Below are 25,405 nucleotides of genomic sequence, written 5' to 3' on the forward strand. Positions count from 1 at the left end.
TCAGGGATGATTAGGAAGACAAAGGTGCTATACACTAGGCAGAAAAGAACCATCAGAATACAGAACAGTTAGGAATTATTTCTACTTGCAGACCAGGCAAGTTAGTTATTATAATGAACTAGATACAACAAATCTGGAACTCCTTTGTGCTATTTTTACAAAATTAGATTTGTTTTAGATATATCACTGCCACACTGTCTAAATAATTTTGATGAGATGAACAGTAATATAATGTTCCAAAATTTCTGTAGGCAAGTTCTTCTTTCATATTACGTTGGATTTCACAAGGGCTTTGCCCCAGTGAGGAGGAAAGAAAAATATCTGATTTGAGACGTCATCCATTCCTCTCCCTTCATACACAATGTTCTTAATCTCAGAACAGTCTGGTGAATGCATTAATGTGAAATTAATTGTTTACTCAACTCTCCCTTAGCTTGGACTTACTAGCTCTTTTTTTTTTTTTTTTTTTTTTTTTTTTTTTTTTGTGTGTGTGTTCTTTTATAATTGCTTTTGTGCAAAATGTCCACATACGAAAGGCAAGACTCATTCTGGAGCTGGGCCACAAACCAGACATGATGTGTGATGCGTTTAGCCAGACATTTATTTTTCTGAATTTACTTAAGCTTTTAAGGTTTGTCATGATGTCCTCTTCTCAGGATTGAAAGCTTCAATAAAATTAGGCAGTTGTTGAAGACTTGCTCTGCTTGTGAAGACAATCCAGGACTAAACTTCCTAACAACAACAAGAAAAAAGACTGTTTACACATGCAGTGTTCAAATCTACTTCATTAACCTTGATAAATGAATCTAACGTGTACCTACCACATGCTGTAATACACAGCTAATGGTCTCTTTGCTCTAAACATCCTGGATTACTATTCCTTTCTGCATGCCATCAGATAATTTACTGAAATTGAAATGAACATACCCAGTTATATTTTTTATGGTAAATTTTGCCTACTACTGCAATGAATACTTCAAAGACAATAATTAGGGAAACTTTCATCACAGATGCGGATATATATGAAAGGAAATAACTTCACTGGATTTTCAATTATCTGTCTGAATTTGCATTAGTTGTCATGTATTTATTTCACTTTTTTAGAAGTCTCACTTGTTATTAAAATATTTGTGAGACTCCTTAGTAGGGAAATAGAAAACAATCAGAGATGAAATACACTACAGATTCACAGCAGAAAGTTTTAAAATTTGTTTAATTTTCACCACGCTCTTTTAAATTCAGGTTCAGGTAAGAAGCCATGTAACTAGATGTTGTGAAACCATTCATATTCAGGTCTACCGACACACTGATGGTCTCAACTTTAAAAAATACTGCTATTCAAACTTCACTGCAAATTCCTAATTTGACAAAGTCCACAGATGTCAGAAGGCTTTTGTCTTCAAGCTCTCACACCAGAATAAACCAATACTTGCCTCATCTCTGGTAATTGCTTTTCTTATCAGTGCTATCTGATCCTGCAGAAATTTACAAGTGTGTTTAATTTTATTCACCAGAGTATGTGCAGTTCAGCAGGTCTACCCATAGCATGTAAAACCAAGTAACTAAACTAGCTTTGTATAATAAAATATTAGATAGTGGCCAGGTGATGTTTTGGCTGCAAATTTTGAATTCAAGAGATCACTGACTAATTAAATTTTAAATGATTTATTTGTTTAACAAATTCCCTTACAAATTCAGAGCAGAAAAATATATAAGAGTTTCCTTTGGCATTTTACTTTGGTAATAGGAAGCTGCTTGATGAGAAACTTCACAATCCAATCTACAAACAGTAGCTAAATTTAGCTAGAAAATTAGCTTTTGTAAAAACAAATTTTTATAGAGTCTTGTCCAAAACCTACTGATGTCAGAAAAAGCCTACAATCCTGGTCTCTAATTAAGTTGGTTTCTTAAAAAATAATAATAATATAAACCCATTACAGACTGCAAATACTTAGTGTCCTTACTGTCTAGTGAAGTCACGTACTGTATAGAATATCTTAACATGTTAATTCAAACTATTAAGGATAATTCATTACAATGAGGAACCTTTTCATCCATTGCACTGACAATGAGTTTCTAAATAAACATATATCAACCTGCTGTAGAGTGGGCTTCAGAAAAATCTACATACAGTGTTCTGCTGTGCAACAAAATTACCCAAATTTGAATACTTTGTTTTTACAATAGTAAAAACAGTTATGAAAAATACAATCAATAAGATCTGTAAAGCAATAAAAGTGTTAAGAATCTACTTGCAATGCATTGTTTATGCACACAGAAAAATCACAGAAAGTACTTTGCCTATTCAGGCATAACTAACAGATGAGTAAACTAATTTTTTTCTCAAACACAGAAAGCTGAAACCAGCCACGACTCATCAAGCCTATTCTCATAGCGACTCCTCAGCAACCAACCCTTCAATCTCAAACAAATAAATACCAGCTTCAAAGAAATAGAGTTAACACATAGGTAACACAGATTCCAGTCTTTTGTTAAGATTTTATAAAATTGTTTAAATTTCTTTTTTTCTTCATGTATATGCCTGTAAGTAAGATCCCAAATTAACACTAAACCAGACCACAAATTAGTCATCCCAAAACAACAGAGTTGATGATGTTCTTAGAAATACCATTAAAGCTAACAAATAATGGAGTTGTTGTAAACTGGCTATACATGCAAAATAACTTCTTGTCTTCTACAGTATCAGAGTGCTTTCAACAACACACTAAGAGTAAGGACTATCTTAAAGAACCTTAAAATGTCTTTCTTGGGACATGTACTAAGAAATGACAAATTCAAATAGTTTTGATTCTTTTTTTTTTTTAACTATTATTATTTTATTTTGTTGATTTTTTAATTTAATACAGGTTAATTTTTACTGTTTTTGAGATTTACCACTGCTGTTCAGTAGTGGATATATAAGGAGATATAAGGACGTATAAGGAGAGCTCCAAATGTTACATAGGCCATTAAAAACATTTTTCCTTCTCTAACCTTTCAGTGAGGAGCGTAACAATTTGACAATTAAATTTAACTATAAAATACCTCCCAATCTCAGGTTTTGAGAAATTACTGGGATTGCACAATAATACCAGCTTCAATTACTGTAATTTTTGGGGAGGGAAAAGTCAATATCTAAGTTGATAAAGACTACATATTTCTATGTGTGGCAGAAATCAAAGTTCTGAGTGCAACACACACACAGGCAGCTCAGTCCTTCTAGCCAAAAAAGAAAGAAGTAGACGAATACTCAGGTCTCTAAGAGAACTGCAAACCAGTGTCAAAATTGATCTTTACAAAGAGTCTGTGTTAAACTCACGAGGAAGCTTGATAACAGAGTACTCGCTAATTTTTAGCGTATTTTTAAAGCAATCACATTACCTGGCTTGCTTATGAGACTTTCAAGAGATTTTCACCACCATATGTCTGTCTGCTCACAGCAGCTGGTGGGCTTTTTGATGTCCTCCACAGACCAAGGTATAGTTAGGCAACCTGTGAGGAAAAGACAGTTGCTGAGCAGGGTATAAGCATCTAACAAATGAAGGATGTGATGCCCTAGGGATGCCGCTAGTGCTTTTTGTGAGTTGTGAAACCTAAATTCATGAACAAATAAAGGTTGTTCTGTGGAAAAAATGGCAAACAGTGTGAATGGGTGATAAATGGGCAGGGCAGGCTCAACTACGCTTTCTCCAGTTTAAAAAAATAATAGTTACTTAATGAGGCAAAGCAAAAACCAAAAACCAAAGACCAAAAACAAACCAAAAAACATATGGCTAGAATCCCACTGTGTGGAAAGATTTTCTAATGTCACACATTGGGAGACAACCTGCTGTTTGTAACACTAGTAAGATTTAGAGGAAGATTAGAAAGACAGAAACCTCATTTCTTCGGTGTTGTATTTTCCCTGTCTTCAACCTTTCCATTTTACTCAGTCTTAGTCACTGATTGTTCCAGGCAAAACTTTAAATGGAGAAGACTATTTTCAAAGCCACAATGGGAATGATCTGAGGGGACAAACAGCACACAAACGTGATGAGTAAGGAGACCCAACTCCGCAGCGGGCTGCCAGGGACAGGGTCTGTCAGGGGCCCTGGTCTGGTGGGTGCTCCTCACCAGCCTGCTGCTGGCTGCCAGGGACAACCAGCACCCACATGGCTGCTGGGGTGCTCCAGGCAAGAAGACTTTGCTCTCTGTGATGAAAACCACCCTGTGCTCCCCAGAGTCCTCCAGACAGGGAGTTTTTACACTTGTCCACTGATATCCCAGGGATCTGGGGCCTTGAGATGATGTGGGTGGATGCGGTGTTTCAGTGCCCAGGGCCTCACACTCTCTTGCAGCACAGCCACAGATATCAGCCACAGTGGTGGGCCTGATGGGACACTGGGGTGACACTGGGCACAGTGCTTGTCAGGGGCCACGGAGAGCTGCCAGGTCAGGCCTTGGTGGCACCGATGTTGGGTGCCTCACCCTCGCATGCCCTCACAGCCACAGCACAGTGCCCCATTTTGTAGGACTTGGGTCACAGCCTGCAAACCTCTGGAGGCAACACGCAAACGAACCACCATGGGCCGTGGCACAAGAGGAGAGCCTGGAGGTCACCTCAGCACAGCAGCCACGAGGAGCACACCCAGCCCAGCCTGGGGGATCCCAGTGTGTGTGGTGGTGGTGGCGGGGAGCACGTCCAAAGCACCGAGCTGCTGGTGTGGGACCAGTGGTGGTGGTGGAGGTGGTGGTAGTGGTGGAGGACACATCCCAGCACTGAGATGTCGGCGTGGGGCTGAGTGATGGTGGTGGTGGTGGTGTTAACAGTGGTGGTGGTGATGGTGATGGTCCCCTCCGCCGCTCTGTCTGGCTCTCAGCCGGAGGCCCTTGGCAAAGGCAGCGGGGGTCCCGGTGCCGGGGTCCCGGTGCCGGTGCCGGTCCCGGCCGTGCGGGTTTCGCCTCCCGGCGAGCAGCCGCCAGCGCGCTCCTCGTGTGACTCACACTCAGAAAAGCAGCTCTGGATCCTCGAGGGGCTGCTCCTTTGAAGAAGGTTTTCTCCTAATTAACAGCTCGTTAAGGGACTCCGCTACCCAGCCCCGACACGCAGCTCCCCCCCCCTCCCCTCTCCACCCGGCCGGGGCGATGTGCCGGCCGCCCGGCGCATTTTCCAGAACCGTGTTTCACCTCTCGCTAGCGGCCCCTTCCCCCTTCGCCGCCACCCCGTTTCGAGTCTCTCCAGCGCTGATGAGCTAATAGCATTTTTCCTTTGCATACTTTGGCGCTGCCCCACGGCATAACTCTGGCGCGGCCCCGCCGCCTGGCAGCCTACGTGTGTCTGAGCGCGATCGCCCGCCGCGGGCCCGGCCCGGCCCGGCTCGGCTCGGCTGGGCTCGGCTGGGCTCAGCACGGCCCGGCCCGGCCCGGCCCGTCGGGGCTGGGCTCAGCCCACCGGGGTCCCGCCGCCGCCCAGCCCCGTGCCCCGTCCCCCTCCGGCCTCCCCCGCCCGGTCGGGGGGCGGTGGCGGCGGGGGAGCCGTCCGGGCCGCACGTTTCCAGCCGCATTACGTGAACAAATAGCGGGGGCGCAGCCAGCGGGGCTTGTGTAACTTTGCGAGCGTGCCAGCGAGTTTAAAGTCCCTGCTCTCCTCCTCCTCCTCCTCCTTCCCTCGCTGCAGACGCCCGCGCGGGCCGGAGGACGGTGAGAGGCTGGTTGTTTGCTCCGGCTCCCATTCGCACCCCCTCGCCTATAAATACCGCCGAGAAGAGGAGCCGCTCCCGCCGCCTCCCCCGGGCCGGGCTCCCTCCCGACGGCCCGACCTGCCCGATGGCACCGCCCGCCTGCAGCCGCTCCTGAGCGACCGGGTGCCCCCCGCCTTTCTTCCTCATCCTCCTCATCCTCCTCCTCATCCTCCTCCTCGGCGGCCCGGCCCGGCCGGAGCCCCCTCCCCCGGCACCGGGGCGCCCCTCGCCCCGCTCTCGCCCTCCGTGCTCAGCCGCCTGCCCCCGCCGCCAAGATGCATTTCTCCCGGCCGGGGCTCCTGCTCGCCCAGCTCCACGCCTGCATCTACTGGAGCTGCCTCCGGCCCGCCGGCTGCCAGCAGCAGCAGCAGCAGCAGCAGCAGCACCAGCAGCCGCCGCCGCGCCGCCCCGCCGCCGCCCCGCCGCCCCCCGCCGCCTGGAGGCAGCGGATCCAGTGGGAGAACAACGGGCAGGTGTACAGCCTGCTCAGCCTCGGCTCCCAGTACCAGCCCCCGCGGCGCCGGCAGGCGGCCGAGCCTGCGGGCAGCCCCATCCTGCTGCTCCGCAACAACGCCTCGCAGCCGCGGGGCAGCGCCGCCCGCCCGACGGCCGCCGGCCACCCGCAGCCCGACGGCGGCAGCCGCGGCTCCGGCGCTCGCCACTGGTTCCAGGCCGGCTACCAGCCGCCCGCCGCCCGCCGCCCCGGCCCCGGCCCCGGCCCCGGCCCCGGGGCTGCCACCCCCGGCGGCGCCCGCAGCCCCTCGGCGGGGCCGTCGCGGCCCAGCGCCCCCAGCAGCCCCGCCGGAGGGCCCGGGGCCGGCGGCTTGCTCCCCCCCGGCGGCCCGCGGGGCGGCAGGGAGGATGTGATGGTGGGCGACGACCCGTACAACCCCTACAAGTACACGGACGATAACCCCTACTACAACTACTACGACACCTACGAGAGGCCCCGCCAGGGCAGCAGGTACAGGCCCGGCTACGGCACCGGCTACTTCCAGTACGGTAAGAGCCCCCCCCGCTCCCCCTCTCCCTCTGTCTTACTCATTTTTCCCCCTCTTCCCCCTCTCCCAGTCTCTTTTCCCCCTCTTCTTTTACGAGGAAGGGTCTGGACGCACGGGAGAGCGCGTAACGGGGGGCAGGCGACGTCTCCTTGAGGATGGGGATGGGGGCCAAGTGTGTGCAGACATGTCCTGGGTTGATCTTGCTGTTCTGTGGTTGGTTTGATGAACTGCAGGTCTCCCTGACTTAGTCCCGGATCCCTATTACATCCAGGCGTCCACGTACGTCCAGAGGATGTCCATGTATAACTTGAGATGTGCTGCCGAGGAGAACTGCCTGGCAAGGTAGGCATGGGTCGTGCCCTGGGTTTCATGGTGGTGCTGCTGCCGCTGTGGACTGGTGGGGAGTGGGAGACGGGAGGCCAGAGGGCCTGCGAACGTGCAGACCCCTCTGCAGCCCTCTTCTGAGCCTCTGGCAGATGGCAGGGTTGTGCATGTAGCAGAACAGCACGACCCTATTAGAAGGAGAAGCCAAAGACTACTTCGAAGAAACTCCTTTTTTTTTTTTTTTTTTTTTTTTTTTTTTTGAGTGTTGCTGCATGTTTCTATGTTTCTATTTGAACATAGCTGAGTTTTGCAAAATGGAGGCACTGAAAAATCCACTTGGACCTGGTGATTTTCATCAGCCTCTTCTAATCCTGCCAAATCGTATTCTACTCCACTTGTAAAAACCTATTCCTAGCCAGCACAAGTTCCCGTTAAAATTGAAACATGCTAATTGTTTCTGGACATATGTATTGTAATACATCTAGCAGTGCATCTTAAAACTAAAATCGCTCTGAAAAGTGTTTCCAAGCCTTTCAGCAGTCTGAAATAGCAGCTTTGCTGACCAAGTTAGGTCCTGTACACTTGGCAATGAGGGACTTTTCCTGTTTTGTTTGGAACAAAATCACCGTGGCTGGTTTTAACCATTTTAACTGGTTTGATATCTTATCGTGCAAAACACATTTATTATTTACCAGCATCATTAATTGATGTCAGACTCTTTCTGTGGTCGTGCTCTTTCTTCATTTGCTGAAAAAAGAAAACATGGTATAAGAACTGGTATTTTTTGTGCTCACTTTACAATGAAGGCTATTTGAAATGTTCTTGCTGACTAGCAAATGATTAAATCATTCAGTATGTAAAAAACTGTAGATTACGGCTGTGTAAAATAGGATAAGCCTGGGGCATGTGTTCAATAATATTTTTACAACAGAAACAAACATCTGTTATGTGATCTTATATTCACAGTGATTTTTTTTTTGGTTAACAGCAGTTACTGAGATTGTACTTTTGGTACCAGAGTAATTTTACAGCTGAGCAGTGATCTGCTTAACAGGCAGAGCCAGAGAGTCGGTGATCCAGCTCCTCTTTGTGAGATTAGAAGCAGGTCTGAATCTTACTCAGTTCTTCCTCTGATACCAGGCCCTTCTGAAGACACTATGTGGAATTCTTGTGCATCTCTATTGCATGAGCTTTAAGGTGGCTTAAAAGATCAATAATATTCAATCACTTCTGAAACAATATAATGTAGTTTTAAAGTGTGCTGGTTTTGCATACACTTATGGCTCTTCTTTTTGCACTGTTACAGTTCAGCTTATCGAGCAGATGTTAGAGACTATGATAACCGAGTGCTCCTGAGGTTCCCTCAAAGAGTGAAAAATCAAGGCACATCGGATTTTCTACCAAGCAGACCCCGTTATTCATGGGAGTGGCACAGCTGTCACCAGTGAGTGAAGTGCTCAGTATGGTACCTTCTAATTATCTCTTTCAGTAACAAATTGTCAATTATAAGGCGACACTTTCTGAAACTGGAGTGGAGTTGGGGGAAAGCCATGGGAAGCTTTAGCATTTTACTCTGTGATTCATTTTATGCTAGTGGTAATCACTTTCAGAGAGCTGTGTGAAAACAAAATGAAGATTGGATACCTACAAGTATAAAACTCTTGCAAGTATAAGTTCGTTACATGCCTCAAATCAGTTTTTGACAGGAAACCTTCTCCTTCAACTATATTCTATTAAGGTTACTATCTAGTTACATGTAAGTTGAACCAGTAAATAAAAATAAAACAAAGTAACTGTGGAAATTCTAAAATGCACATTTACTAGGATGTTCCTTATCATTGTAACCACTGACCCATACTTCTTGACCTGAACTTCTTGGGCTAGTTTGACAAGGCATGTTCAGATCAATGGGTACTGAGTTGGTACAGACTTGGTACTGAGTTGACTGATCTCCTTATCAACATTCATATCATAGCATGATATTTTAGCAGAGCAGTATGGCTCTTGAATGGCAAAATTGTTGGAAATGTGGCAAGGGAAATTCCCAACATTTTGGGAGCAGGTAACATTGCAAACTTGTACAATTTCAGAAAATTCACATGCAGGCTTGGAGGCTTGTTCCTATTTCTGCTATTTCATAGCTGAATCAATTGTAAACTATTAGAAAATTTACCATACTTCCACCTTACTTAAAATATAGTTCTAAGTAATGGGTACTTAATGATGATTTAGTATTGTTCTATTAAAAATACTATGTAATGTGGGCTTAACCTGAATGCCACTTCTGTCAATTGTCTCTAGTTTCAGGGGCTTTAAGCTTAACCACCTGTAGTCAAACTTGGATGAAAAATTGGTTTCATTAAAACAAATTCTTTCAAAGAAGGACTGATACTATTAGGTTATAAATCTTGTAAGGATCAAAAAGCTAGAACCAAATCAAGCCAAACAGAAAAAGCTTCCAGAAATGCTTTAGTTAAACACCCACTGTGAAAAAAATCCAACAAAAACAACAAAGCCCCCACCCTGGCGCTTACTAAGTTGATAAGTGGATGATGAAATGGATGGAGAGAAGTTAAAATCTTCATTGGTAGAAAAGCAGTTTCGTACTGTGCTACTGTAGCCCAGATATCATTATCCAGATGCAAAGTGTCTCTGATGTTAATACAGTTCTTGGACAGAACATATACTGCCAACAAAAAAAATTCCGTTTCTCGTGATCATTTCTATGGCAGTGAAACAAGTCCATTTGGAAATGGACTATAACTACTAATGCCTTTGGCTAGTCATCAGTGTTAGTCATCATCATCTGTGAACTGGTTTTAGTGTTCCTGACATGTATGCTTGCTAGACTTCTGTGCTTCTCTCCATTTTAACAGTATGTTTGAATTCTATTTAATTACCTTTTTCATGTAGCTCTTGAGCTGAAAGTGTTCATAAGTAACAGTAGCCAAGTGCTGCACACAAAGTGCAGATAGGTAGTACAAGTTTAGGTTTCCACCTTTAAAGAAAAAGTGGGACTACTAGAATAGTAGGTGTTCAAGTCCACAGAGGGAGATAGAACTCACAGTGTATGAAAGCAAGAAAAATACTGTGCCTAGATTGAAAGCATATGCACTTTTGAAATAGAGACCACATTAACTGTAGACTACAAAAATGCTGACATCTCTGTTCAGTTTCCGTTAGTTCTTAATGACCAAGCTAATGAGATCTGTACACCAAAGCTTCCTTCATGCAAATTTGTTTTCACTAATATTATGAATGTGATATGGATTTCCATGGATTGAGGACCATGGAAATGGGAAGGTAAATATCTGTTTTTTGGGTAACAAGTAGGAAACATCTCTGGAATTTATAGTATGTAAGGTAAGCATTCCTAGCCAAACTCTGCCCAAAGGCAGAGTTATAAGATGTACAACTCAAGTATGAACTATGTAATATTTGTTATTGTTATTCTGATAATAACAGCTCATTCTCCGTAAAATGGTAACTTTTGGAAAAACTGGGCTGTTGTACAGTTTTTCCCCTGTCAGTTGCTTGAAGAAGTTGGGGTTTTTAGTCATTGAAAACTGGAATAATGAATAGAATACTTAACTGAGTGGCTTATAATAGGAAAGTATACTAACATGTGTTATGTGCAATGAAGAAAATGTGGCCAGGTCTTATCTTGATAAGTGAATAGGAATATATTAAAATTATACCGCCAAATCTGATCCATCTTTAATAACATATCCATGGTCTCACAGACATTATCACAGCATGGATGAATTCAGTCACTATGACTTGTTGGATGCGAGCTCACACAGAAAAGTTGCTGAAGGACACAAAGCAAGCTTCTGTCTTGAAGATACCTCCTGTGATTACGGGTATTATAGACGATATGCATGTACAGCACACACGCAGGTAAGAGTTGGTTCAGAGACAACCAGAAAGAGTTGGTTCAGGGTTTCTTTCTCCTATCTGATTTATTTTTGGATTGTGTGTCTCTTTCCTATCAGTACAGGCTAAATCTGATGTGCTAACTGGTGTGGAAATTCTGTGTCACAGAGGTTGGGACAGCGACTTGAAATATTAAAGTTTACCTAGTTGCTGTTAAATGCAGGTGTCACTAAAATGCAGGGACACTCGTTAACTTACACCACTGGTAACTGACCTGTGTTAAAGCACACCACAAATTCTTTCAATTTATAGACAGGACTGGTCTAGCAAGCTAAAGAGAACTGAAGACGGAGTCAGTAAAGTTGTTTGAAGTGTTCATTCCTCCAGGAACTGTTGGGTGATGCCCCTGGCTGTTCCCAGTGTTCATAGCTAGTATCTTCTCTCTTGCAGAGCATGAAGCTGCAAAGTGTTAAATTTCTTTGATACCTGTAGCTACTGGGTGGCAGTCCAGTACAGAAAGTTTACAACATTGTTTTATGCATATATAGAAAGCCATTAAAGAATCACAGCCATGTGAACGCATGTATATTAGTCATATACAAGTGTAAAGCAAGATATTAGGGCTATTAAAGAAACAGCCAAAAAACAACAACAAACAAACAAACAACAAAAAAAAAAGAATGTACCATTCTGGTATACCCGTTCATGATAGACTGCTACCTTGACTATTGTGTGGAGTGCTGGTCACTGCCTCTCAAAACTGTTACCATAAACAAGCAAAGCAACCAACCCTAGGAGAACAAGGATGATCAGGAGTGTAGTATGGCTACAACATTACGATTTCATAGGGCGTGAAAAATATTTTCGTATTTGAAAAGCCAGAAATAGTACCAAATCATGAATGATCCTGGATTGGAAGAAGAAATCCTTGATATTCACTGTTTTTCACAGTACGAGAATTTAGGATATCCAAAAGAATTGCCAGGCAACATCTTTAAGACATTGAAGGGTGCTCTTTTGACATAAGAATAAATTGTTCAACTCCTTGCCATAGGATGTTGCAGAGACCAAGAATAATCTATGAGTTCAAAAAAAAATCTTTGGCCAAATAATGGAGGCTATTAAACACAATCTGATGGCATTCTGTGTCTCAGATATTGTTAAATACCTGGTGGAAGGAATTTACCTGGCTAAGGGACATTATGAGTCCCATTTCTTTTGTTTTTTCTCCTCAGTCATCTGTTGCTGACCATTGTCAGAGACATGACAATGAGCTCAATGGACCTGTGGTTTATCTCAGTGTGGCTATACCGTAAACTTGTATCCCTTACTCTGCAGTTTTTAATCAAGGAGGTAGTTATTTTATCACAGAGAAATGACAGCCATGCTTCACTGGCTGATGTGTACACATCTGAATTTTAAATATAATGAATGATCTACACTACATAAAAGCTTTGAAGAGGTTTTATAAACATCTTTTCTCCTTCTGTACACGATGACATCTAACTAAGCAACATGCATATTTTACAGCTGGAGTATTTGTGTCAGTAGAATCATGCCTATGTCAGCATTTCCACTGGAAGCCCATATTTCAGGGGTTTGTAATTGGACTGTAAAACTTTCCTCCAGCCTCAGACTTGGCACATACGTGAGAGAGTCTGAGCTGATCACCAGCTGGGTCAAGAGGGAATTCTTGTGGACTTGAATTTTGAGCAATCTGTGTGTTACTAGAATGTATTAGCTTTGCCTACAGCAATCTACATCGGCCATGATGAAAAACACCACATTTGAACCACTGAAACATTCATATATGGAAATTCTTTTTAAAGTTCCTAAACTGCAAATAAACTTTCAGAAAAGATAGGTCTGGAAGAAAGACTACATTCTAAATTGTATCAGAATTCTTGTGTCTCTGTGTTTGCCTGAAGAGAAGCCCCACCGGGGCACTTCCCTGAAAAACTAAGTGTGCAAACAGCCCTCGATTTTCCTTTTCCTGTTTAGAGGTTGCACTTACACAGAGCAAAAAGATATGCTCTTCCTAAGGGTGGTGACAGGTTCCAACACAGGTGATGAAGTTCATACTCAATCACAGAGTCACAGAGTGGTTGAGGTTGGAACGGACCTCTGGAGATCATCTAGTCCAAATCCCCTGCTCAGCAGGAACACCTAGAGCACTTTGCACAGGATGGCATCTAAATGGATTTTGAATATCTCCAGAGAAGGAGACTCCACAACCTCTCTGGGCAACCTGTCCCAGTGCTCTGTCATCCTCACAGTACAGAAATGCCCCCTCATATTCATCTGGAACCTGTGCTTCAGTTTGTGCCCATTGCCTCTCGTTCTGTCACTGGGCACAGCTGAAAAGAGACTGACTCCATCCTCTCAACACCCTCTCCTCAGATATTTATACACATTGATAAGACCAATGAACCTCAGAATCTCAAAAATCTCAGAAGCTGTTTACTTGAGATTTGCAAATATTTAGGTCCAGTCTTTGGTCAAGTTTGATTTTATTTTTTCTGTTAAAATTAAGATTTTTAAATATTCAGCTGTAAGGTTTCCTTTGAAACATTGCTGTTGGAAAATGTATTTTCTGTGAAGAAGTGTCTTTTGGCAGTGAATAATTCCAACTCATTTTTATTTGGGCAGGAGTGGTATTTAGGGAAGAATAGGGAGGTAGTGTCAGAATTTTGTCTTGTAAAGGTCCCTTTCATGTTCCAAAGTCTTCCTACTGGTAGCTCAGTGCCTTCTACTCAGGATCCCCTGCTGACTGAACATTCTTGTACTAAAGTAGTCATACACACCAAAAAAGCACAGCTGGAGGAAAATGAAAACTAGACATGCCTAAGCATCACTTCTCAGAGTACTTTTCAAAATTATGGTTTTCTAGATTATTTTAACTAACTTAATTTTTGACTTCAAACTACGGATAAAATCTAGATATTTCACAGTTGTTCAACTACTGATAGTACAGGTATTTCTTATGCTATACTAGCAAAACACTCTCTGTAAAAGTGACATGCTAGAATTACGTGTTCTAGTTCAGGTATTCAAATTAAATGCCAAGAAAAAATAAGCCTTATTCCCTGAGATAATTTTTCATTTTCCTACTGAAATGTTGTGATGGCTAAGTGTACTTCAGTCTCAGTGTTACTAATGTCTGGAATATTACTGTTCCTAAAAAAATTTTTGACACCTATCTAACTCTTATTTTCAAGGGATTGAGCCCTGGCTGTTACGACACTTACAATGCTGACATAGATTGCCAGTGGATTGATATCACAGATGTGAAACCTGGAAATTACATTCTGAAGGTAAGGGTTTTGGGAAAGGAGAGTTACTTTCCTTCTCTCTTCTCTATCTCTCTCTTTTTTTTATTTTTCCTTTTTGTTTTTTAAGAGAAGCAAATCATATGCATATGCCCTTTTGAATGTAAAGTTACCAACCCAACAACACTGCTCTTTCTCCCATTAAGGTCAGTGTAAACCCCAGCTACTTGGTACCTGAATCCGATTACTCCAACAATATAGTACGCTGTGATATACGCTATACTGGCCACCATGCATATGCCTCTGGCTGTACAATTTCACCGTAAGTATATTTAACTGTTTTGTATTCATAGTACTGAAGTTGACAATCAGATTTATGAAGTTTAGAGATTTATTTCCTATTGAAAAAGTCCCAGTTCTAATGATACAGGTTTATTTAGTATGTCACTTCACAGCTTTCAGGATCTAGCGTGTTAATTTGAAATTTGGATGAAACTTTTCAAAGGTTTGTCAGGAAGGATGAGTATGGTTACTTTGGTCTTGATAACTTCATATCTTTTGAATCCTGATGTGGACTAATTAAATTATTTACACAATTTAACACTATTTTTTAAATTATTTAGTTTTGAAAAACAATCATAAGTGAGAATTTCGCTTTTGTAATCTTACTATTGGGATATATAGCACTTCAAAATTCTACTATCTCCTGTGCTCTGAGATGCTGCCTCTAGCTCAGGCCTTTATATTTGCACTAAAACCTTTCTGTTCTCATTCAATACCCGTTTATAGCACTCGAACAGAACTGTTGAGCAGTTAAATAGCTCAGTTAAATAGTTAAAGCATTTTGCAAAATCCCACACGTATATGTTACTTTAGTGCTGCGGACACAGCAGCTATCTTTCCTGAAACAGCTCTCCCAGACACACAGTGTTGACAGTTTACTATTAGTTCTTCAAAAGTTTAAACAATGCTACAACTATGCTCGTCGTTTCTTTCCTCTGAAAAGGCACACTCACATTTAATTAATGTTCATGTTTGTGGATCTGCCATAGCTTAGTTGTTGCAAAATATACACACAGAAAGCAGTCTTCTGTAACACAGAGATAAGTGGTTCTCAGGATAACATGTTAGCTACTTATACAAAACAATTATGAAGTGGTTTGATTTCATGGCATAAAAAAATGCTGTGTCAACACTGTATAGAGATTCATGTGAGATTCCAGAGCAGCAAACAAAAAATGAAATAAATGTTCGGTATAGTCCACTGTAACAGCATCGATGAAGCAAACATAAATAATTTAAAGTAAATATTGATAAGTTAGCCTGTAAAAGGTTCATTGCTTACTTTGCATTAGGAAGCTGCTGATTAAATGAGAATAAAATGAGAAACATTATTTCACTCCAGCATGGAGATACGTTTACAATTACACTTAGGTCATAAATGCAAGAAGTTAAATAAATGGCTTCAGCATAATCCTTTATTATTAATGTACAGTGGTAAGACTTGTAGAAAGTAGTGAAAGAGAACAACATGTGTCCTAGAGGTCACGAGGGATTTATTTTTGACAGACCTGTGTAAGGAGCTTTTTAAAATATTTCTCTGTAGCAACAGTGACTAGGTGAACGCAGGGAACGCAGCTTCTACTCACTCACATTCAAAGGGAAGAGATGCTTGGTTAATTAGCTTAATGTTCTCCCCATCTTTGTAAATGCAAGCAAATAAATATATTCATGCCTGTTAGAATCTGACAAAATTTCTTCTACCCTTTTTGAGCTACATCTTCAGGTTGACAGAAGGATATGTAGCAGATTTTTTTGTATTTTTGTATTTTTGACCATGTGCTTACCACTGTTACTTTTTTAACAGGTACTGAGAAGGATGCAAGAAAATGGATGAGACAGAGCCAAATGTTTTGAACTGAAGTATCATTATATAAATTTCAATAGGATGTAAACACTATAGAAGCAAAACTACAGAACATACACATATACACCCACACACATTATGTGATTTTGAAGCACATCAGCTGCTTCTCAACAAAATCTGTAACTGGATTTTAAACATATGAATTGGCATTACTTCTTTAACTATTGAAATGTGTGGAACTGGTGATTCATCTACAGATAAATTTTGAAATTCTAACTCATGAGCATTTTTTAACTCCTGCAAATTTGGAGTTCAGGTGATAAATAGACTTCAGTCAGAATATTACTGTTGAACGTATTCTAAAAAGTAGCAAAACTTTATGTAAAATGAATTAAATAAAATGCAATAGAAAGTACTAACATCAGCTATCTCAGAAAATACCAGAATGAAAAACAGCTTGAGAGTAATGCTGCAGTAACCATTAAAATAAAACTTGCTAGGACACGTTGATACGAATGAGAAAAGTATGTTCAGTTTTCAAGGGATATTAACATATAGCGAAGAAATACATATCTATCTATCTATCTATCAGTTATACCCCTGCAAGAAAAGTTACGTTTACGTTTTTAATACATTAGAAGTTTTACCATTTTCTTAAGTCAAAAACAGATGGGGTTTTGAAAGAAACCTTTCATCAGTAGAAATGAATTAAAGAACTTATCCACCTTTCTATGCTTTAGAGATTTTTCAAGGTGGGGCTTTTAAAAGACTTCTGCACACATAATGTGGATAAATATGAATACCTGTCAAGAAGAGGGCTCTTAGAGGTGACAAAGAGTCCCTGGTGTAGTCATCTGTGAAAAATAACCAGTTGAACAGGTTAACCATCAAAATAATACAGGCAGTTAACTCAGGTGGCACCATAAAAAGAAGTAGGTCAGAATCTCTAAAAAGGTATTTTTATCATGAAGAAGCTTACTGCCTGCTTCCCCCTGAAGCACTGTACTTGGCTTTTAAAATTTATATCTCAGTAGTCAAGCAATGAAGTTGAAAATATACTATATAGAGAGGGAGAGCAAAAGTCAATGTATTAAATATCCTACTTTAGGCTGTTCAGGAACCAAATACGACATTGTTAAGGGGAAAAATTTCCAGCCCAAATTAAAGTTTTCACTGAACGTCTTACTGGTGCTGGGTACACTACCCCTCCTCCCATCCCCAAATTATTTTGCTTTTGCAGTGCACCCTGCTGTAAGCTACAGTAGCTGTGATTTTGTTTTTAAACTGTGAAATAACATATCACAAGGGGATCTCATGCTTTTTTTCAGATTTCAGATCATATAAAATGAAGGATCTACTTTTGAAACAAAGTGACCTAGAAGTATTGATTGGTATTGGTTATGTTTAATCAGCAGTTCAAAACATCTAATGAGATGTGAAAGCTAGAAATCAAGTATCTTGATTTCTTGATTTTTTTTTTAAGTACATGTGCTATTCAGTATAGTTAAAAAGGAAAAATCTGAGGAGATATTGTTACCAGTATTGAGAATACTTCAGGCAGTATTTGGAAATATTTTTTGAAATAGAACCTTATGAATTAAATTTGGAAGTTTTATCTCAATTATAATATCCTGTAAGGATCAGCTTGTTTTTTACTGCATATATTTATTTCAAGAGTATAAAGTATTTCCACCTTAATCATAACTAGGTTAAAAACTTATCCAACTAATGGGTATACTGAAAAGAGAGTCTAAGAACCAACAACCAAGTGATTACTACCCCAAATTTGAAGTGTGTCCTGAATACAGTTTAGACTGCAGGTCCCTTTTTGTTTGTTCAGAGATCCATTTCAGCAATCAGTCACCAGTATGGGCAGCGAACAGGAGCAAAATTTGGAAACTAGGTTTATTAGAAAGCCATTTATTACATGTGTCTGCAAAGTGAGGGCCTGATTAAAGCTCAGGCTTCTGAAATCTCAGCTCAAAGAGTTTTTAAGATTAGGGTTTAAGGGATGCAAGTGCATTCACCTTTCTAGAAACTTAGGTCAGAACTGGGGTGAAGGTCCTGATAGCAGCTTGGGCAGTGGACACACAAGCTACTACTGTAATGGAAGCTAAGCTGTGGGCACAGACTGCTTCCTGGTAAGAGGTTGTGTGCTCTTACCTCATTGTGCCTGACACTGAATGTGGGACAAGAAACTAACTGGACACAGAGCAGCTGAGGAGTTTCTCCCTCAGCTTTCTAGGCAGTCACCTGCTCGCATGTCTATACCCAAACTACTTGCAGAACTCCACTGAAGTCAGCAAGAAGCCAGAGAAGGTTAAGCATCTGTGTAGGTGGAGCAAGTTTTAGTACTGGACTTAGACCTTTCAATGGGAACGGCCTGGTTTGGAAAGGTGTTGAACGCCATAACTTTGAGTATTGGGGATATTGTGGCTACAGGGATGTAGCTCTTTTCCGTAGCAAAATATTTTTACTTGTTTTAAAGTGTGTGTTAAGGAACGTGACAGTAATATACGATAGCACAAACATTGCCTAAGATAACATGAACAGTCTATTCAGAAAAGCAAGAGATTTTAGGATTAAAAAAAAAAGAAGAAATATGACTTTAACTTACCCTATTTAACTACAGCTAATCACAATGCAGTAGAAGAGTTGATCAAATAGCATGTGTAGAAGCATTTTTAATTAGGGGAGCGCCAACCAGAATTTTTAGTATCTTGGCTCTGCAGTTTTGTCCCAGACATCTTAACTGACTGTTTTCATACTGGAATATATTTAAGAAATTACATGCATCTTTGCTGAAAAACATTTATAAAAAATGTTTGATAAAACCTTATTTTATAAAGCAAATTATGTTTTTGAATCTTTTTTTACAAGACATTGGGCTTATTTCTATCGTCTTTGAAAGGGATCTACCATTGGTCTCAGTGGGAGCAGTATCAGACAAATTTTGTGAGAAATCCAGTATAAAATTGTTGTCATGTAGTCTCAGATCTTTGAAAAGACAAAATGTTTAGTATATGTGTGAAGCAATTGCTTCCCACATTTCAGGTCTTTAGGTAAAAGCTGCACATAAGGAACATACTATGTACCAGACTCATTACAGAAGGGGTTTGTTATATTTTTTTTTTAATCCTGAAATATATTTGGTATTTGCATATTTCTAGACAAAAGTGTAACAAAAATGACAGATTGGTCACCATCTGAACCAACATATTGTGTAGATGATGTTTTTGTGTTAGTAAGTCTACTCGTTTTTCTCTCTGCTCCAGAGTTTACTATGCCGTGTTGAATGGGTACAAACACCAAAATGTACCTTCTTCGTCATTTATGCATTGTTTTGTACTCATTCAGACCAGCATGGTGAATTTCATAAATGAGACATCAAAAGGTGGTTTATCCTGTGTCTCACATTTATGCTGATATGGCATTTTCATTTTCTCCAAATCATAAAAGGTGCTGAAAGGTTTTAACTTGAATTAAAACCAAAAAGTATGCTATGGGGAGGTTTTTATTATGCAACTAATTGCTACAGATTCAGTGAAATGCCACTTGTTTTTGCAACTTTTTTTTTTTTTAAGTTTTCATTATTTTCTTCACTTCTCTTCCAAGAGTCTTAATTTCAAAAAACTTTGCATCTTTATCTGAAGAGCTCTTATTTATAATATTCAGACACTAGCTTTGTATTCTTTATTGCACTTTCATATTCTTGTGTTACATGCCCGTATTATGGTTGCAAATTTATGTGAAAATGACTTGAATAAAATTTTTCAAGCGTTCTATTTGTCTAAGTTTTATGCTTAATGGAAGAGTTTATCATAGGCCACATCCAACTATAATGAGTAAGCTTCAGTGAAAGTAGTATGCACGTGCATGTCTTATATGACAAGAAAATGGGGAAGACCATGTCGCTCTGACATGGTCTCAGAAAAAAATGTCATGCCCAGATAAAAAGAAATCAAAAGATGCAAGGGATGATAAATTACCCCTCACACTACACAAAAGCTTAACAAGTGAAGGCATAATAGGATAAGATATGGTTCATCTGGATACAGCCCATGTTGTTAAAGATTTCCGTACCAAACAAGCTGTCTCTGAAGGAACTGGAGCTTAGAAACCAGTTTTGGAATTTTTGCACCAAAAACTTTGCTCATATGGAAAGAATGTATGAGCAGTCTGTCACAGATAGTCAATGTACTCTATACAATTGACTTAACACATTTAACACTCAGTTACTCCAAAAACATTTTATCCTTTATTTACATTTTCTGAATACAAACCAACATTCCGCTGCCTCTTCAATCTGTATGCTAAGCTGATTAAATAGGATGAATTATGAAACATCTCCATTCCCTTTGCTGAGGGATTAATTCAGAACATGGTTAAGAATACTGAATTGTTCACTCTAGTAAGAGGCTTCCAAGCACTGAAATATCAGCGATGGTGTTCTTGACCCTGGGTAAATGGAGATAAAAATGATGTAGTAGCTTAAAAAAAAACACACACACACATAAATGTAGAATTATTTCAGATTTAAACAATGTTGTGGTGGTATTTCTAAAATTTATTTGACAATATTATTTCTATGCTATATGGTTTAGAGCTAAGAGCTTCTAACTAGGAATTCCTGCAAGTGCTATCCACAGAGCACAGAACTCCATGCAAGTACAGGAATGCAGTCAAAACAATTATACATCCAATTATTGTAGTAAGAATATTCAGATTTATTGAAAATATAATTCCCATCCACTATCACTCATCTCTCATTTTCACATTAACTCACCTGCCTAGTATCACAAAATGATCTGTCACCAGCCTACAACTATAAAACAGCCCCAAATTTTCAGTTAAGATATTAATTTTGGCCCTAATTCATCTATCTGACTTGTTCATATAAAACTGATGACAAATTTTTTATGCCCGTTTGGAAATCTTCAAACTGGTGCTATTGTGCTATCAATATCACAGCTTTTTTTTTTTTTTTTTTTTTTTCCCCTCTTTTATTCCCTTTTAATATATTCAAAACTAACACTGAATCTTTTTAAAGATAGTGAAATCTGAGATTGTTTTGTCAGGAAGTTTGAAGTGAAAACATTGTGCACCTAAAAGCAGTCTAGGAGTATCTGACAAACCCAGGCTGAGAACATTTCCCCAATGGTATGGTACTGAAGTGGAAAGCATGGTTCTCCAGGTTTCTTAATCTAATCATCACAGAAAGAAATAACTTTACATATCACTATGAAAATAGATTTGTAATACTTTGTGAGAGGTCTATGTTGAAACAATGTTACAGATACAAGCAATGTTATATACTGAAAATGTTATGTTTTCATAATGAAGAAAAAATGTTCTAACTTTTATCAACAAGCTCCAGGCATGTTCACTGAGTTTATCAGTTCATAGAAATCACCCAGTTGCACATTATAAATATTATCAAGTTTTAACCATCACTGCTCATTTGTGCAGTGCTTAGCACATGAAGGCTGTGATCCAGGTGAGTCACTAAGTACCAGTAGCAATAATTAATTATTAAGATATGAAGCAATGCCAATAACCTAATCTCTCTTCTCTCATTCATGTTCAGCACGTCTTTTTTTTTTTTTTCTCACATCTTTTTATTTATTTATTTATTTATTTATTTATTTTTATTTATTTTGAGTAGAAGCTTGAAGGTGTTTCAGAAGTGTTTCTGAAGAGGAAAAAAGAGATGTTTTGATAAACTAGGTTTCCTTCAAGAAGAACTCTATGGCCACAAATTACAGCTGTAAGAATTTGGTAAGAAACTTGCTCCAATGCCAAGATAAACTAACACTCCTAGATCTCTCAACACATGCAAACAAGCATTTTAGAACATATGCTTCTTAAACATTTTTTTCAAACTATTTGCACTCTAACTTTTTAGTCTTTAATGTAAGTCAACTATTAAAATATGGTTCTCATCTACTCAAAGAAAGATAAGCTGTCCATGAAAAATTGTATTATAACTGATGACAGCTAACAAAAGAAATTTTTCTTGCCTTTTACTGCCTTTTACTGGAACCAGAGAAGTCACATGTCAAACATTTGTTTGGACTAGCATTCAGCAAGGATTATGTATTCATTTGTTTATTGTAAGCATTCAGGACTAGCGTTTGCATCTGGAAAACTACAAGAGTTTGCTATGTGGCAGGTAAATGCAAGGCATTTTCTACAAAAGCTGATCCTTCTCTACAAAAAGACAATACACAGGCTTTTATGTTTTCATGTTTTATTTTTCTGGCCTTAAGTTTAAAGTCATTCTATGTGGTACATTAGAAACAGCAACAACAAAGAGCACTGGGAAATGGAATGTTATCTGAGTTTCAAATTCAAAAGCAATGCAACTCAGGAAAACAAAGCAGCCCAGAAAGCTACTGGTCTTCTCTGCTGTTGGGATGCATTCCTGGCTCACGGTCTGCTGGTGTCCACCAGACACCCGGGTCCTTTCCTGCAAACTGCTTTCCAGGCAGTCAGTACCCATCACAGACTAGTGTACAGCTAGTGCTCCCCAGGGGCAGGGCTTTGCATTTGCCCTTCCCAAACTTCATGAGGTTTAAACTTTCCCTCTGACCATTTCCCTGTCCTGTCCATGTCTCTCTGCATGGCAGCACAACCACCTGGCTAACACGCCGCTCCTCCCACTTCTGTAATTTCTGTAAATTTGTTGAAGGTGTGCTCTGTCCAATCATCCAGGTCATTAACAAAGCTGTTAAATACGAAGTTTAAAACTTACGGTGACAGAAGGAAAACAGCCACCAAAACTTCAGCCTTGTAAATGGGAAAGCAGACTTCAGGCTGCTCAGGGAACTAGTCAGCAAGGTCCCCTGGGAAACTGCTTTTGAAGGCATTGGCGTCCATCAGTGCTGGTCTCCAAGCACTGCCTCCTAAAAGCACAAGATCAGGCAAATCCTAAATATCGGAAGTCAGGCAGGCAGGGCAGAAGGCCAGCCTGGCTGCCCAGGGATCTTTTACTGGAACTTAGGTGAAAAAAGAAAGTGTATGGCTGCTGGAAGGAGGGTCAGGCGATGAGGAAGGAATACAGGGATGCTGTTAGTGTTTGTAGGGAGAAAATTTGTGTGGTCAAAGCCCAACTAGAGCTGGCCTTTTCTGTGGGAGACAATAAAAAAGATTTATTTTATTTTATTTTATTTTATTTTATTTTATTTTATTTTATTTTATTTTATTTTATTTTATTTTATTTTATTTTATTTTATTTTATTTTATTTTATTTTATTTTATTTTATTTTATTTTAAAGATATGTGAACAGAAAAAGGAGAACCAAAGAAAACAGGTCTTCTACTTGATGGGGAAGGTCTCCTCATAGACAATGACAAAGGCAAAGCAGAGAAGTTTAATACCTTCTTCGCCTCTGTCTTCAACACTCATGATGGGCTTTGGGACCCAGGGTGCCCTGAGCTAGAGGACCATGACAGTGGGAATGATAAACTCCCAACCGACCCTGAACGTGTGCAGGATTTGCTGCTCCACCTGGATCCAAACAAGTCTATGGGTCCAGATGGGATTCATCCCAGGGTGCTTAAAGAGCTGGCTGACGTCATTGCAGGACCTCTCTCAATTATTTTTCAATCTGGAAATTTTCAATCTGGGAATCTGGAGAGGTCCCAGTAGACTGGAAGCTGGCAAATGTTGTGCCAATTTTCAAGAAGGGTCAGAAAGAAGACCCTAGCAATTACAGGCCCGTCAGTGTCACGTCAGTGCCTGGTAAAATTATGGAGAAGATGATCCTTGAAGTTACTGAAGCACACCTGGGGGTCAATGCAGTCATTGGTCCCAGCCAACATGAGTTCATGAGGGGTAGGTTCTGCCTAACAAATTTGATTTCCTTTTATGATAAGATCACCCATCTAGTTGACCAAGGGAAACCAGCTGATGTGATCTTTTTGGACTTCAGCAAGGCTTTTGACATGGTTTCCCATAGGATTCTACTGGACAAAATGTCCAGCGTACAACTTAACAAAAACATCATACGATGGGTGCGCAATTGACTGACAGGCAGGGCTCAAAGAGTTGTGGTAAACATCTGGCTGGCGGATGGTCACTAGTGGGGTCCCTCAAGGCTCCATTTTAGGGCCAGTCCTCTTCAATGACTTTATAAATGATTTGGAAGTAGGACTAGAAGGTGTTTTGAGCAAATTTGCTGATGACACCAAACTTGGAGGAGTTGTGAACTCGTATGAGGGTGGAAGGGCCTTGCAGAGACCTGGACAGATTGGAGAGCGGGGCAGTCACCAGTCACATGAAGTTTAACAAAGGCAAGTGCCAGGTCCTGCACCTGGGACCGGGCAACCCTGGCTATACGTACAGACTGGGCGATGAGATGCTGGAGAGCAGCCCCGCAGAGAGGGATCTGGGGGTTGTGCTTGACAGCAAGCTGAATATGAGCCAGCAGTGTGCCCTGGTAGCCAGGAGGACCAACCATAACCTGGGGTGCATCAAGCACAGCATTGCTAGTTGGTTGAGGGAGGTGATTGTCCTGCTCTAGTCTGCACTGGTGTGGCCTCACCTCGAGTACTGTGTGCAGTTCTGGGCATCACAGTACAAAAAGGACATGAAACTGTTGGAGAGTGTCCAGAGGAGGGCGACGAAGATGGTGAAGGGCCTAGAGGGGAAGACCTATGAGGAGTGGCTGAGGGCACTGAGCCTGTTCAGCCTGGATAAGAGGAGGCTGAGGGGTAACCTCATCACGGTCTACAAGTTTCTTGTGAGGGGGAGTGGAGGGGCAGGCACTGACCTATTCTTCATAATCAGCAGTGATAGGATCTGTGGGAACAGTGTTAAGCTGAGGCAGGGGAAGTTTAGGCTGGACATCAGGAAGAGGTTCTTCACTGAGAGGGTGGTTGCACACTGGCACAGGCTCCCCAGTGAAGTGGTCACTGCACCAAGCCTGTCTGAATTTAAGAAGCAATCGGACTGTGCACTTAGTCACATGGTCTAAACTTTTGGGCAGACCTGTGCAGTGCCAGGAGTTGGACTTGATGATCCTCACGGGTCCCTTCCAACTCGGGATATTCTATGATTCTGTGACTATTGACTTCAGTACTGAACCATGGGGACACCACTAGTTACCTGTCTTCCAGTTGTATGGGCTTTCTCCTGATCAAAGCCTTTGGAGCTCAGCAGTTTAGCCAGTTTTTGATTTATCACACTTTCCATTTACCTCGTCCATATTACCTCACTTTATCTATAAGGATATTAAGGAAGAGTGCATCAAAAGTCTTACTAAAGTAGAGATAAGCAACATCCATTCAGATAATATCCAGATGTTAGGATAAACAACCTTTCCCTAAAATCCACCCTCTCTATGA

General features: G+C 40.9%; 1 protein-coding gene and 1 long non-coding RNA gene across 6 annotated transcripts; one reads left to right on the forward strand and one right to left on the reverse strand.

The window, feature by feature from the left end:
• Positions 1 to 583: 583 nt before the first annotated feature.
• On the reverse strand, positions 584 to 6,965 carry LOC137847792 (uncharacterized). Of its 4 annotated transcripts, none has more exons than XR_011091075.1 (3): positions 6,762 to 6,965; positions 3,382 to 3,492; positions 584 to 732 (listed from the first exon to the last, which is right to left on the reverse strand). It is a non-coding gene; the product is annotated as an uncharacterized lncRNA (long non-coding RNA). The 4 variants fall into 4 exon arrangements; XR_011091074.1 differs by lacking the exon at positions 6,762 to 6,965 and adding an exon at positions 5,167 to 5,329 and having other exon boundaries at positions 3,382 to 5,021; XR_011091073.1 differs by lacking the exon at positions 6,762 to 6,965 and adding an exon at positions 3,879 to 5,158.
• On the forward strand, positions 5,553 to 19,840 carry LOX (lysyl oxidase). 2 transcript variants are annotated; one of them, XM_068666313.1, is made up of 7 exons: positions 5,556 to 6,722; positions 6,955 to 7,063; positions 8,352 to 8,489; positions 10,789 to 10,945; positions 14,140 to 14,235; positions 14,397 to 14,512; positions 16,058 to 19,840. In XM_068666313.1, the coding sequence occupies exons 1-7, from the start codon at positions 5,996 to 5,998 to the stop codon at positions 16,062 to 16,064; spliced, it is 1,350 nt and encodes a 449-aa protein (XP_068522414.1). In that variant the 5' UTR covers positions 5,556 to 5,995; the 3' UTR covers positions 16,065 to 19,840. The 2 variants fall into 2 exon arrangements, with proteins under 2 accessions (XP_068522415.1, XP_068522414.1); XM_068666314.1 differs by lacking the exon at positions 16,058 to 19,840 and having other exon boundaries at positions 5,553 to 6,722; positions 14,397 to 14,516.
• The last annotated feature ends 5,565 nt before the right edge of the window (positions 19,841 to 25,405 follow it).

The sequence above is a fragment of the Anas acuta genome, chromosome Z (genome assembly GCF_963932015.1).
Source record: "Anas acuta chromosome Z, bAnaAcu1.1, whole genome shotgun sequence".
NCBI classification, from domain to species: Eukaryota; Metazoa; Chordata; class Aves; order Anseriformes; family Anatidae; genus Anas; species Anas acuta.